This window comes from Orbicella faveolata, unplaced genomic scaffold (genome assembly GCF_042242905.1).
Source record: "Orbicella faveolata isolate gen_17 unplaced genomic scaffold, um_ofav_v1 contig_12, whole genome shotgun sequence".
NCBI classification, from domain to species: domain Eukaryota; kingdom Metazoa; phylum Cnidaria; class Anthozoa; order Scleractinia; family Merulinidae; genus Orbicella; species Orbicella faveolata.
The window spans coordinates 4,429,996-4,445,027 of record NW_028301539.1 but is presented as its reverse complement, the minus strand read 5'-3'; the positions used below and the strand labels follow the sequence as shown (position 1 = coordinate 4,445,027).

The window sequence follows — 15,032 nt, the reverse complement described above, 5'->3', positions numbered from 1 at the left end:
TGATTGATATATAAACAACCTCGCCAAGATTTAGGTCTGTGCGGTTTTTCATTCTCCCGTTATTCGGAGAAGTGTTTCACTCAAATTTATAGAGCTGTGTATGAAGTCGCAATGGCGGCCGTAAAGTAACAGAAACATCTGTCATCGAGTTTTGCCATTGAAACGAAAAGTTATTTCTCTGGAGCTCTGACACATTGAAATTAATACTTGTTCTAGAGTAACAACTGTTTAGTTAGCAAAAACTTGAGCAATAACTCATCTTTTTGACTACTCGAGAGCCTTATCGGGCCGCCATTTTAATGTCAGGCAACGCATAAACTTCGAAATTCAGACGTGCCCTATTACATTATGAGGGGCCCTGCCGGGCTTAAACGTTGCAGCATCTCAAGGTTATTAGAGGGTCTTACATCTGATGAAACAAAACGTCAGAAGGATTGGTAATTTCTTGTTTTGAACAATGATGACATAACATGAAAAGCGGTAATACACCAGCCTTTTTACCGACAAACGTTCTTTGTTTCCGCCAATCATTAGAGTGAATTCGTGTAACCCGTTCCTTATATGTTAATGAGGCGCGTAATATTCTAATGACCAGTTTGGGTACGCAAGAGATCGTTTTGCCGTCGGAATGTACTCGACTGTTTAAAATCTGAACCAGAATACTATTTGCAAGTGAAAAAACAGGTGCGCGCAATACGCGTAGTACTTTTGAATATTCTTGCCATTTTTTCAGTGATGTTACATTACATTATATGGCTGGCTTTCTGACGCCTATGGCTGAGAAACACTCGCGCCGGTACTTGCACGCCGGCATGCAAGCATCGGAAGAAAACCGGCAATATCTCATTTAAGGCTTGTTATTTTGAATAAATGTCTACAATTAGGAATTTGAAGCGCTAGGAGAGTTTTCTTTTCTATTCAGCCTTGATTCCCAAAATTTGGAGATGGGGACAAATGGTTCGGAAATTTACCGGAAAATTAAATTTTCCGAAAAAGCGGAAATTATTTAATTTCCGCAAAGCAAACCATTCAACCGAAAATACCGGAAGGAAAATCAAATTTAGGACAAAATTCCGGGAAAGAAATTTTCGAAAATTTGGAACACCTCGCGAGATTGTTCTTGTGTTCTTAAATTCCAGAATGGGAAGTGACATTGGTTTCAGTTCGGTGCGTGCTGTTTTAAGTGTTTTTCTCATTACCATTTAGTGATTCTTATTAGCATATAAAAAACGGGTTATACGAATTCACTTTATAGTCAAAACACTAGATCATTTGCATATGATACGTGTTCTAGATCTAACTAGTAACACGGCGGATAATGGTGTTCGTTACGGCGTTTCTTGTTAACCCCAGGCATGTCTGAGGGTCACGCCTTTGGGGTAAAAAGGCGTACTCAATGCCTTTATAAATGTCGGGCTGGTTCCTCATGGTGTGCCAGAAGGCTGCTCGTTTTTTTTCGCTTCTGCTGTACTTCCAGAGCAGTCTTTTAAAAAGTTCAGTGACTGTTCAGTGTTACTCTGTCTTCGGTACACATTCGTACTCTACAGTACCATAATAATTATTCTAAATTATAGCAATTATGTTTTTCTGAATATCTAACATAAAGAAAACATCATAAGACATCCGGCTTTTAGCATCTCGTGAATAACTGATTTCATATTCTAGTTGGTAAATTGATAGCGATGTCCGTCAAGAAATTCAATAGCCTTCTCTTTTATTTGCATCAATTTACAAACAATCCTTTGCTAAAAGTGATTTCAATAAGAATGTCAGGATTTTTGGTGTAATTGGGAATAAATAGACCGCTATTTACAGGTAAGATTTAACTTATTTTGAAAGTCAAATACGCTGAAATTATTAATTTACGGAACGAAAAGCGGTCAGGTTGATGACGCGCAATTATTTCCATAAATCTCATTCCTCGTTTAGACGTCTGTCTCCTAGAGAAATTGTTTTTAGTATCACTAGATAAAACGCCTCAAAAGAAAGTACGCTGTCACTGTGAGAGTAAATATAAATGTAAATTTGTCGCGTAATTTTAGCTGCTTGTCTTGTCCTCAGCCACCAAGGTTTATGTCGACGAAACGAGACTGAGCGATTATGGAACCGACGAGGTCTTTGCCGCGGACAAGAAAGGTGCCTCTTAGAAACGGTAAAATAACAAGAGAAACACTTAATTTTCGAAGGGTAGCCAGGCAAGTTATGCTCGCCAATATGTTTACGAGGAAAACGACAAATGGTCACTGCATGAATTCGGCCTCGTCTTCCAAAAGCGCAGCTGTATCCCAGGATCAGGTGCCTCATCGTTTGGTGACAAAGCGAGAACGAAAACACAGCAGTAATATGGCAGAAATACCACCGATGAGGCGACCGGGAACTCCAGAGCTGTTTCCGATGTCTGAAGAAATGAAACAAACTGTCATCTCGCTAGGAAAACTGGATCTTCTTCCCAGTGAAGTAAGAAAAGTCAGAGGGGATTCTGTCGATGAAGACTCGCGCGCTGAAAAATCACGAGCAAGCTACAAATTTCGCGAAAAAACAAGGCAGAGGATAATTCATCCGCAAAGGTTCATCCGAAATGTTCGCTCGTCTCTGATAAATTCGAAACGCATTCCCGAAAACACCGAAGAGAACTGCGAGGAGGAAGTTGACGAAATCGCGAAGGACGATAAAAACCATACTAGTGAGGATACAACAGAAGACAAAGCTAACTACAATAATTCCACCGAAGAAAGCGACGCTACGTTGATTACAAGGAAATCAAACTGCAATATTTTGTCGAGACCGCAAACTACAAACTTTCACTTAACTGCAAAATCCACCAAAAATCAACATTATTCTTTAAACAATAACCGCCCCATTTACGCGACAAGATTCAGCGATCTTGGACCACTTACAACCAGGAGACCTCTAAAAATACACAGCCAATGCGTATGGCCAAAAATTGCGTTTGACTCAACCCGAATGCAGACTCGAGAAAATTATTTTATCAAGAAAGCAAGAAGAAACACAGAGGTGGGCAAAAGTTGGGTTGCTAACGAGAACTCTTCCGGGGCGAACGAGAAAAACAACGACGAAGCGTTAAAAACAAGGCGTTGGAAAAGTGTGGAAAGTCTAACGAGGGAAATTGAAATAAAATGTCTTTCTTGGCTGGAAAATCGCTACGGATCCGGAATGATTCAGTGATATCAAAAATCACAACGTCTTTAAAGTTAAAAGTATCTAAAAACACATGAAGAAAACGTTGGTACAAAACTGAACGAGTGAATAGACTTTAACTACGGGTTAAAATTATAACGACTTAACTATGAAATACAATGTTATTGTGAAGAAATGCAAATTCAGGCCTTAATCTTTTTTATTCACAGTAATTATTTTTCTTTCTATAAACGCCATAAATTGGTGCTTTAGTTCAAGAAACCAGCAACAATATAATTTTAAAACTTGGTCAAAGTAGTTTCTGTTTTTTTTTGTTTTTTTTTTTTCGTGACCTAAGCGTGTAAAAATGAGCATTAAGCTATAAAAAGAAAAAAGACGAAAAGCCCCATGCAGAGGCGCAAAGGAAAACTTTATCTTACATTTTAATATTTCGTGTTGCAGCTGTGCCTTCGATAAACTAATTTATGCACACAAATATTTCTTGAGCGTTTTCAGTTTGGAGCATAATGTGCGGTTGTTGTCGGCAGCGAGACGCCATTCTTGACATAAAGTAATTATGTTATGACAGGGGAGAAAAAAAATTATCTCGGGAGTGTTTGATGTTTTAGATGACTTTTCACGTGAAAAACAAACTCTGCCATTGAATACATTATTTCGCAACGGGGAATTTAGCTAAAGTTGGGTCGAGATGCAATAAAAATTTGTGAAACCAACTGCAATATTAAATCGTTCCAACAATAGAAATTTATGGCATAGCCGTTTTTTTCGGCCCCTCTATCCAAATTAGACCGCTCGATATTAGTATTAATTTGAAATTATTTTAGTTCACGCAAAGACAACGACCTAATAAAAGTCGACAAGTTTACTGGAGGTGTCAAATGGTGTTAAGTGATGTGCCGTTTTCTCACCTAAATTGCTTAAAACGACGATCGTGTTTTGCACGTAAGGTTTGTAGTTTCTTGTTTCTAAAGAAATGAAGGAATAAGAACTTTTCCCCATTGTTTCCTTGTTACATTTTCGTACAAATAAATTAATCGTCATTTACTGTCGGCGCATTTTTTACAAGACTTCAGTTTTTGTGGTGATAGATTTTGCTTTCTCCACACGACTGCCTGCAGTCGGCAAACTTGTATCTCGATCTAATTAAACATCGTTGTCGTTTTAAAAATCTGGGCCGGGTTGCTCAAAGCCCGATTAAGCTAATCCAGGATTAGCGAGAATTTTGATTTCATATTTGTAACTTTTCGGTGACGTTTCCGTTTTATATTGTTTGTTTTCCGGTCTTGCGTTTGAATAATCTCAAACTTCATAAAACATAGGCAGTGAAAAACATTCTTATACAAAAAAAATCAATACTTCGTTGAACTTTTAGTCCTGGGTTAGCGTTAACCGGCTTTCGAACAACCCGGTCTTGATGTTTTAACACCACTCTGATTCATGTTTTGTCATCCTCAAGGTCTTAAAAACAATCGAAAATTTTACTTACGAGAGAATGTTGCCGTGCGTCTTTTCAGTTATAGATCACAGATGACGTCAAAATGTGGTAAGAAATGTGGTAAGAACATCAGTGACACGCTCGCCTAACGACGGCTCATGTGCCACTCTTTTGTTACCACACGATGACGTCATCTGTGATCTATTACTGAACAGACAAACGGCAACATGGAATCTTTTTGTTAAATTTACAAACACCGTTCACTGACTGATGTGAATAACTCCACACAATGGAAGTCCAAGTTTTATGAATCACATGAGTCATCAGTCAAAAAGGACGCTAAGTCAGTATGCCATGGGTCACATTACATTCTGAACAGACTAGCCTGAATTTCAGCTGTTACAACAACTTTTAGCTTACAAGAAGACTACTGTAATAGCGTGTAGTAACAGCCAACGCCAGACCTTTCAGTTAAATTGGCCCTTTGAGCCACAAAGACAGCGATAAGAACAGCGCTGAAGTAAGGTTACGTTTATTTTGAACTTTAATAAAAGATTATACTAGTGATATTTTCAAGATAATGAGACCCCTTCGGTATTTTGTTAAATTTTTACCTAATAATTGCGTACCGGCGTACAAAATAGGGGTCTCCCTGTGATAAGAGCGCCAATTTAATCAGCGGCCTCTCCACAAATGCGCGGTAGAAGCGGCAGATGCTGCCGAATTTAACGTTGTTTGTCATACCTAAACAAAAATCCTTCGACGTCATATTAAGACGTCAATTGAAAATCGCTGTGTATTTTTAAAAAGGGTCCTATTTAGCGCTAACAGAGTTAACTTTTAAAATCCACAGGTAGTGAGTAATTCCTTAACTTGTATTTACATTTTTGTAACAAAATTCAAGTGGAAATGTCATGACACTTAAGGAAATTCTAATTAACAATTAGATTATGAGCTCGAGATTTCTACAAGTTGATAGTTGATGAGGCCTTCATATTACCTCATAGAAATCGAGAGCGAATAATCTAATTGTTTTAGTAAAATTCCCACTGAAATTGACGCAAATAACGGTTTTCAATTATTTTTCTATGCATTATTGAACTTCACGCTTTAACAAAATCGCACGTATTGAATTGTCCTTGGTAAATTTGCAGTTGTTTACGCGCGTGCACCCGATTTTTCAATATTTTCAAGTTTTTAAAGTCAAGAAACCGTTAATTTCCTTCTTTCAGTCTTCTCAGGAATTAAATTATCTATTTACATCTAAACTTTCTTCCAAAACTTCGGGAAAATGATAAAAACGTCGCATTTCGTGGAAGACCGACCGCTACTGCACTCTAATGGCTGGTAGTATACGAGTAGCTCAGCCAATCAGATTGCAGCATTTGCATTAGTATACTAGTAGAATTCTACGAAAACTCGATGGAAACACGGTACATGTTTTCTATTTCTAAACTGCAAATCAGAAAACTAAATGAAACCAACTTCCTTCACAACCTTGATCCCAGGATCTCTCTACTTTGCCTCCGACCAGGGAGGCAAAGGAGAGAGCCTGGGATCGAGGTTGCTTCTCTCAAACTAAACTATACAAAACATATCAAAAACGAGCTAAGACAGAAAGGACAATATTGGAGTCGACCAAAACTGGACTAGAACTCTTCTAATCCACTTTGTTGGATTCACCTGTAGTCGTTACGTTTTAACGGATTCTGAACAAATTGCAATGCACCAGCTCGTGTAAAGCGTGTAGTCCATTGCACAATACAACAAGTACTGGGCAGTTTCCAGTGCAAGACAACTCCTAAAAACTCCCAGTGATGGAGCAAATTAAAATGGGAACTGTTCTTGATCATGTCTAATCTTCTTCATTTTCGTCATCAAGGTCATCGGGTCGAAACTTCTTCCTCTTGCGAATATCATTTAGAGTCTCCTCTATCGATCGAACGTCTCTCTTGTTTTCACTCGGAACTGCAAAAATTCAGATACAACGAGACTTACAAAAAACCCAACAATTTCTAATTCCTATTCAATCTGCAAACTGTGGGCAAACGCCCCGTCCACACTGCGCCGGAGAAATTTGAAAACGAAGCTTTATTTCTAAGGTTAGGTCTACCGCCCACACTAACCCGTCACCAAAATGGAGCTTATCGAAAACGCTCTTCAAACCAGAGGAATTTTGAAAACGCCGCCTTTACATTTTAGTGTGGACGAAAAACATCTTGAAAACGGAGCTTTTCGACAACGATGACGTCACGATAATCAGATGATTTCCCTAGTCGAAGACAAATCCAAAATGGCCGATGATTGTTGCGTTTTCAAATTTCTCCGACGTAGCTTGGTCGGGGCCAAAGAGTCTCTTTTTGGGATGTGCCCCTATCAACAGCCATTAACGCACTTATGAAGAAAGTAAAGAAAAACTATTTTAACCTCGCTGGGATTTGGACCAATGACCTCCGGATTCACACATTGCTGCCCTACCGACAGAGCTACGAGGACAGACGAGGAACTACGTTTTCAAATTCCTCCGGCGTAGTGTGGGCAGGGCCTTAGTGTGGAGAAGAGGTACGTGACGGCCCAAATATGAGCACAAAATGAAATCAGCCAAAGAATCAGATACGTGTGGTGGTTAACTGTACTGGTCACGCCATCACACGAGAAAAAAATCGCTTCCTATCAGATTCAGTTCTCAGTTTACGAATTCGTTTGTACAAAGTAAAAATAAATTAATTAACTTTGTTTAACGAGCTGTTGTGTCTCAGCTTGGTTACAGTAAGCTCATGGCTGCAGTGACCCACCTCACAGTGCACTTACCATAACCGTAAGCCGAGTTACTCTTTGTGGCTTTAGCAGCGTCCTTTCCACTGTCTGAACCCAGTAAGTGCCGATACTTGTCTTTGTAATATGTGGGCGGAGGCTGTTTAGACAGCTTTGAAGAACTGTGCGGTCTGTTCACACTGGATTCATCTTCATTATCCTTTACAACAAAATAACAGAATGAAAATCGATCATTTGAGTTCAATCATGCCAACTTTTTGTTTTGTTTTATCAGCTGAACTTTCGCATGGGCCACAAGCGTCTGTAACTGTGTATTGTTATAAGCGTTCATCTAACATAGCTATGAATTCTCTCCACTCCTCTAAAAGCATATTCATCAATTTGTGAGAGAGAACAGTTTCATTCGGGAAGCAAAGAATATAACTTATCTTTTTCACTTTAAAAATACATGCTCCATAGTATCTTGATTAAATGCCCCCTGCTTTTATTTCAAACTTGGCCTGGCAGATCTCAGCTGGCATTCATTCGATTCTGGCTGTAGTTTATTGGATCCTGGTGTTTATTAAGGTAGGGAGCTTGTTCATTATTTGTGACAGCCAAGCCCATATATTACATCTCGCCATTATACCTACAGCTTACAACACCCGAGATAAGTGCCTGAAATGCTGATAACAACACCAAGCACTTATTTGGGACCCAGCATTTAATCTAGACAGTACCATATTTGATATTGATTCATGGCACTTATATTTTCTCAGTATTTACACCTGCATTTAATTACCTTGTTTTCTTCCTTAGTCTTTTCAAGACTTCCAGGATCAAATTCCTAGAAATGAAACAGGGAACATACTGCCTCAATGGGTTACAATCAATATATCAATATTCTAACATGGCACGGAGGGTCAGTGTACCTTGAATATTTTTCATTAAGGTTAATTTCTTCGTGAACATGGAGTCACTTCAACACCATCATGATAACTGTGAGTTTGAATGCTTTTATCACTCGTCACGTCACTTTCAATTTTGAACTCTTATCGCCATCGCCTTTTCCGAAACAATGTTAATTAAAGTATATTAAATTTTGGGTGGCCGTTTAAAAGGGGTAAAGACAATATTGAAAAACTCTCATTGGGATGTCCAAAAGGTGGCCGCAGCCACTTAATAGAGGTAGCTGGTTAATAGGGGTTTTATTTACAGTATTTTACTGACAATAGTTTTGTGACTTTGATAACTGGCTGCTTAATAGGGGTTCGACTGTATTGTGAAAGATTAACTAAAAAATTAGGTCATATAAATTGATATATTGAGTAATTCGTGCATTTTGATTGGTTCTTTCTCATGATCAATTGGAGACAGACACATAGATGACATCATTAACATTTCATTGTTTCAATTTTTTATATTATATAAAACAGAATCTAAACATATAGATTCCATTTTGCCGTACATGTCAGGACTTGAAAAAATGGCCAGTCTGTTGTCTGGGACAAGTAGATTTCCTGCCAGGCAAGTTCCTTTTCATTCTCATTTGCCCAATAGGCAAGGGCCAAGCCAAGTCATCTATCAACTAAATCATAAGAGTTGACTAAGACTTTTGAGAGCTACTTGTTTGAAGAGCAAGCTGGAATTCAAGATTTTTTCAAGCCCTGCATCTGCTCAGTAAGTGATCACAGAAGACGTCAAAATTAATGTGGTAAGAACATCAGTGACATACCTGTCCATTCCTGTAAGCCTCAAGTTCTTCATCTGATGGAGGAAATTCCTTAAAAGGAACATATTTGGACATTTGTTATGTATCAATAACAGGGGTCTCAGACACGCCTTTTTTATTTCGTGGGATTGGATTTTGTTTATAAGTTAAAATACACATAGCTTTGTGGAAATGATGAAACAAGTGCCATTGAAAAATTAGTTCTTCAAGACTCAAACACCTTAGTTATCAAAATCTGAAGCTGAACAAATTTTGGCTTAACTCTCAAAATCATACCTTTTTAAACAGCATCACGTATCTGTCAACTTCATCTTCACCAAAAGAGAATGTGGTAAGACCAGCAATTTCTGCCACATCATGTCTGAAAACAGGAAAATAAAAAATTGAAAGATCTCACTGATTCATATCACAGGACTATTAATTAATACTCATTTTTTAAGTAAAGTAATTGTGTAAACAAAGTTAGAATTAGAATGTCATCATAAGTACTTACACAATACTTCTTTGTACTCTTGACATTGGCGGAAACTTCAGTCTTGTTTCTTTTAAATCTTTAATGAATTCAGTGACTTCTTTCTCAGTCTGAAGATTCAAAGAGTATGGTTCAAAGAAAGTCTGGACTAGTGAAAAATCTGTCAAGCGTTACCCATTGTAAAGGGTCTGTGAGTATCTTCACAGATCTTCTTGAGGATTTTAATCAAGATCCTCAATGATGTTTGCCAAGATGAAAGATTTTTACAATTCTTGCTAGGATCAGATAGAAAAAATACCAAAATAAATGAAAATTGACCCAAACCTTTGCTAATAGAGAAAGTTGATCCATGAATAGAAAGGGTATATTCTTGCTTCACAAAAAGATACCTCAACTAAAGGATCAGTTTCACTTTGTTTTGTTTCCATACAGAACATTAATTTTGTAAAAGACTTTGTAACTTGGCCTAAACACCATTTGAACAATTTTTTTCGTAAAAATGTTTTTGTTCTTTCTGAAGTTCATTTGTAAGGTCATCAAACAAACAAGTAAATCATTTATTTTTTCTCTTACTCTGAAGATCCTTAAAGGAACTTCAAGGTTCTGCAAAGATTTGCTCAAAGGTCAAGCCAAGATCTTTAAAGATCACTTAAGGATGTTTCCAGATCATTAAAAAACCTTTTGAGAATTCTCAAAAGAACCCTCTTGGCGACATCATATAAGATCACTGGCAATTAGGTCATGATGTCCAAACATCCAATATGATTAGATGGGCCATCTTGGGTTTTTTGTTCTTCCCAAAATGTCAGCTAACCACCACAAATGACTCAAAGGTAATTTAAATCAATAACACGATACAAAAAGTCCTAAAGGTGTAAATATAATCATGATATCTTTTTGATGTAAGACAAGAAAATTCCAGATTTGAAAAACAGTCCCGTCAAAATATGGTTTTCATGGAAACATCAAATCCCAAGTAAACTTATGAGATTCAGAATAATAGGACTGCACATGAGGGGAAGAAAAAAAAAAACTATAATAAAGTGTATTATCGTTTGTCTCATGATGTAGTCACTTGAGATGTAGATTGTGACGTTTCAACTGCTTACTGCTAGTCTTCTTCAGGCGATAAGGTCGACTGATTGCACGGTATCATTTATATCACAAAGGACGGCTGTGATTGGTGCATTTCGATCCTCCTATTGTTCCATTGTTCCGGCGAGTAGCTGTTCCCTCAGTGGTCCATTGTTGTACCGTTCTCCTGTTGTTGTGTTTCTTGATCGTGGGTATCCATGCTTCAGGAATTTCAATTCCAGTATCCGTGTTGATATTGTTAGGGTGAAGTCTTATGTGAATAGCTTCCTTGACCCTACGTGTGTACCAGTGAGGATCTCGATCAATAAACTTGACCTCATTCCAGGTAGGATAGTGGCCGGTCTTGTGGGTGTGTTCAGAAACGGCAGAGGTCTGGGTACGGGCGAGTCGTATATCCCTGACGTGTTCTTTGATCCTCTCCTGCATAGATCTCCCTGTTTCCCCGATGTAGACTTTGCCGCACTCACAGGGAATCCTGTAGACAACACCATCTTGTTTAGCCGGGTTGACGGTGTCCTTTGGTTGCACTAAGTGTCCTTTGTGATATAAATGATACCGTGCAATCAGTCGACCTTATCGCCTGAAGAAGACTAGCAGTAAGCAGTCGAAACGTCGCGATCTACATCTCAAGTGACTACATTGTGAGACAAACGATAATACACTTTATTATTGCATCTACCACAATGAATAAGAACAACCTTTTCCTCGACAAAAAAAAACTACTTTTAATATTTGGGGAGCTTTTGTTGTACCTTTGTACGAAATTCTGCATTCTTCTTCTTTTCCTCCAATTGGAGTTTCTTTAGCTTCGCTTTTTCCTCTGCAAATACCAAAAACCATGATTTCAAGGTATTTAGGTAAAGTCTGCAAACGAGCCAAGAGGCCCATCAGGCCGGAGTTTATCCCGGTTTCAGTAGCACTAAACGACTAGGAATATTTCTGCTCCCCCCTGGATGGGATGCTAGTCCATCGCAGAGTTACCCCCCAGCATTTAATTCACCTGCCGGTACCCATTTGTACACCTGGGTAGAAAAAAATGGAATGGCTCATAATATTGTTGATAGTGGGTATTAGGAGAGACTAGAGACTGTCAAACCAGCTGATTTAATTATTAAAGACACTTTTTGCCAGTAAATGTATATATATTTTTTTCTGAATTTTTGGAGGTACACATGTGCATACGTGTGTATATGGTCTCTACACCCCTGTAAGACACTGCCTTCTACATACAATGCCTTCCTGGATTAGGTGTCAACACTAAAAAGAGTTGACTCTTAGGCTGCCTTCCTTTGGGGTGATCTGGATCAGGATCAGTGATCCAAGATGTCTGGATCATGGCACATCAAAGGAACCGATGAATCCATGACCAGAGTGGATTCAACGGTTCCTCTGATGCACCATGATCCAGACAGATCTTGGATCACTGATCCTGATCCAGATCACCCCAAAGGAATGCACCCTTTGTCTTATGAAAGCTAACACCTACGTACACCGCGTATAAGGATCGGGATCCTTTGAAGGATCCTGAATTTCCGGATCCCTCACCCTCCAAAACCAAATCTTTCCCATTTTCTCCGATTCCTAAGATGCTAAGATCGTTGCCTAAAACCTGTAAACCAAACCATTAGCATATAAGCTTACCTTACATGTATTGATTCTGATTTGAAACTGCATTTTCATTCCTATTTCTAATAATTTCACAACTTTGCATATCAGCTTACTTCATATTAAAGTTCTTGAACATCTTGCGATAACGTCGAATTTAGTTCCAACGTAAACAACAAAACGAAATTGCCATTTTCAGAAAGCAGCTAAGTTATAATTACATTATTTTAGCATGGAACATTCGCTTCAGAGTTAATGCAAAACCGAATTCGTGCCGTGATAAATTTACGGACAGCAGACGGGATTGCTAAGTGACTATGAGAGGAAGAACAACACGTCAGCTTGTAAACGGAAGCTTTACCTTTCGCCTTTTTGTTTTCTGTTGATGGTGGTGCATCCATGCTGCTAAGAATTGAACCGAGCAGATCCATTTTTCAGTGATAATTTTCAGTGTAATTAAAATCGCCCGGGCGTGATTGTGTTTAATAATTCGTGAAGTCTTTCAACTCCTTTGGGGAGATCTCGGCCGCCATTTTGAAGCTTTCTAGTGCCCAGACTCCTATGTTACGACGTTGCAGGTCTGGATGCTATCGTGTTTACTCGTCGTCGCGCACTTGTCGCGCACGAAATTATTATTTGCGTCTCGCTGTCTTCCTGTTGCGAATTATCATACTTTTATTTTTTTTTTCCCAACTTCTCAGTGGTTAGGCTCGATTTCCAGCTTTTTTTGCGTGTAGGGCTTTCCCGATTGTGCTCGTAAAATTCTGGAAAGTTGCTTACTGGATCGGAATGCCGAACAGTTACTAAAAACTGAATTGCCAAAAATCCAGAAAGTTACTACCTAATTTTCAAAAGTTGCTACCTGAATTTCTTGATATTTTTACATAAACATTAATTAAAAGTTCTATTTTGCGTTTTCACAATAATGTCTAACAGCGGTCTATAAAGATAGCTTAAAACTTAGCTTTTAAGAGCTGGTCGCAAATATGAGCGAAATTTAAGGATACTGTTATGTCTAAGGGAACAAAACACATGGTTCATTTGACGTCTTGCCAACTTGAACGAAACTAGCTCTACTGGTGGCATTCCCGGAGTCTAAAACCATATAAGAAATCAAACTGTTACACCTTTTTCGCATTCAAGTTAGATCGAAGCATGACAGAGGCTTCAAGGTAATCTTGGAGGTCCGTCTTGGAGGGCGGACTCTTGCTATGAGCCAGATACATTTGTCAGAAGACAAAAACCCTTTCTGCATTCAAGAAATTCGCATAAATTGAAGTTTCCTGTGAGATTGTTGACTTTTTCGTGCTTGAAATGTGCTCTAAACCTATATTTTGCTCAAAAGTTGCTAAGAAAGGCAGAACGTGCACGAGGTTGCTAGAACTGAAAAGAATTGCTCCAAACGCTAAAAGTTGCCCGAAAGTTGCCGAGCACAATCAGGACAGGCCTATTTGGGAGTCCGGTTGTTTTTCCTGGGGCAAGGAATGGACTTGGTGTAACACTACCAATGGAAATTGCAAAGCAAAGTTTACTTTAGTCATGCCTCGGCCTCGATCTTGAGTACGGCCCTCGGCCTCACGGTCTCAGGCCATTCGGTACTCAAGACCTCGGGCACAGTTTTCCCAATACAGACCTCCCGGAAGATAAATAACATATATAGTCATATATATTTATATATATTTATTTATAAATGTAAATTAAATAAAATTAAACCAACATTAACAATATTTTTAGCAAAGACAAAAACCGTTTATTACATTGAAAAAAAAAATAGCTACCAAAAATAACCAACTTTATAAACATTACAAAAAGTGGGAAAAACTAATGCCATCTCTTAATAATAGTTGAGCTTAATTTGTAATTTCTCCTTCTCAGCATGTCACTAACTTACTTTCTTTTCTTTTTTTTTTTTTTTTTCTGTATTTGGGTAGCTGCACTATTGTAAACAACGCATTGTATATTCTTTAGGTATAATTAGGCTACGATTAGTAATTATAATTTGTTGTATGTAATCTATTGTAGTTATGACGTATTGTAAGTATTGTAACTAGTGTTATGTCTTGTGTTGTATTGTATGTATTATAACCCAAAATGTTGAAAAAAAATAAAAATTACAAAAAAAAAATATATATATATATGTATCGGACAAACACGTGCGGAACACGTTAGCAACACATCAAATATTTTGTACACAACCTGTACACAAAATCCGGTGTAAACAAGACCTGCAGTACTCAACGCCACAACTTTTTAGACCAGAAGGCAACCAATAGGCACTATCTTGAAAAAGATTTAAGGGGTGAGCCATCAGATATCTTCGTTTCGCTTGTTATGTCAGAGGAAAAGTTTGACCACATTTCACAAGGTCTTTTTAAAAAGCCCTAAACTGGCTGACTGCTTATGACAGAGTTTACTTGGGAAAAAGCGCGGGAAAAAATACAACCAGTGGCAACCGCAGGACTAAACTTCTGAAACTTCAAAACCAAAGCAGGTTACATAGCTATGTACTTTTTACTTCATTAGCTCGGAATCTTAGTCCCCGTCCACACGACCTCGTTCCCAGGGCCTTTTCCCTGGCTTCCTCCACGCCAAGGAAAAAGCCCTGGGAACGAGGTTGCCGTCCACACCATGCCGAGAAACGGCGTTTTCACTCTAAAAACGCATCAAATGTTTTCTGTCCACACTACACCAGAGAAATCTGAAAACGCAACAATGACCGGTCATTTTGGATTTATGTTTGAGGAAAACTTGGGCAGGAAAATCATATTATTATCGTGACG

General features: G+C 38.4%; 2 protein-coding genes across 2 annotated transcripts; one reads left to right on the top strand and one right to left on the bottom strand.

Annotated features, from left to right (window-relative positions):
* Nucleotides 1-1,675: 1,675 nt before the first annotated feature.
* Nucleotides 1,676-4,029, top strand: LOC110063699 (uncharacterized). Its single transcript, XM_089282154.1, has 2 exons — nucleotides 1,676-1,815; nucleotides 2,062-4,029. Exon 2 carries the CDS (start codon nucleotides 2,101-2,103, stop codon nucleotides 3,184-3,186), a length of 1,086 nt encoding a protein of 361 aa, XP_089138280.1. The 5' UTR covers nucleotides 1,676-1,815; nucleotides 2,062-2,100; the 3' UTR covers nucleotides 3,187-4,029.
* Nucleotides 4,030-5,110: 1,081 nt separating this feature from the next.
* On the bottom strand, nucleotides 5,111-12,845 carry LOC110063700 (sperm-associated antigen 7 homolog). Its single transcript, XM_089282155.1, has 8 exons — nucleotides 12,614-12,845; nucleotides 11,400-11,467; nucleotides 9,574-9,662; nucleotides 9,357-9,441; nucleotides 9,084-9,131; nucleotides 8,151-8,195; nucleotides 7,406-7,568; nucleotides 5,111-6,562 (listed from the first exon to the last, which is right to left on the bottom strand). The coding sequence occupies exons 1-8, from the start codon at nucleotides 12,681-12,683 to the stop codon at nucleotides 6,450-6,452; spliced, it is 681 nt and encodes a 226-aa protein (XP_089138281.1). The 5' UTR covers nucleotides 12,684-12,845; the 3' UTR covers nucleotides 5,111-6,449.
* Between the last annotated feature and the right edge of the window lie 2,187 nt (nucleotides 12,846-15,032).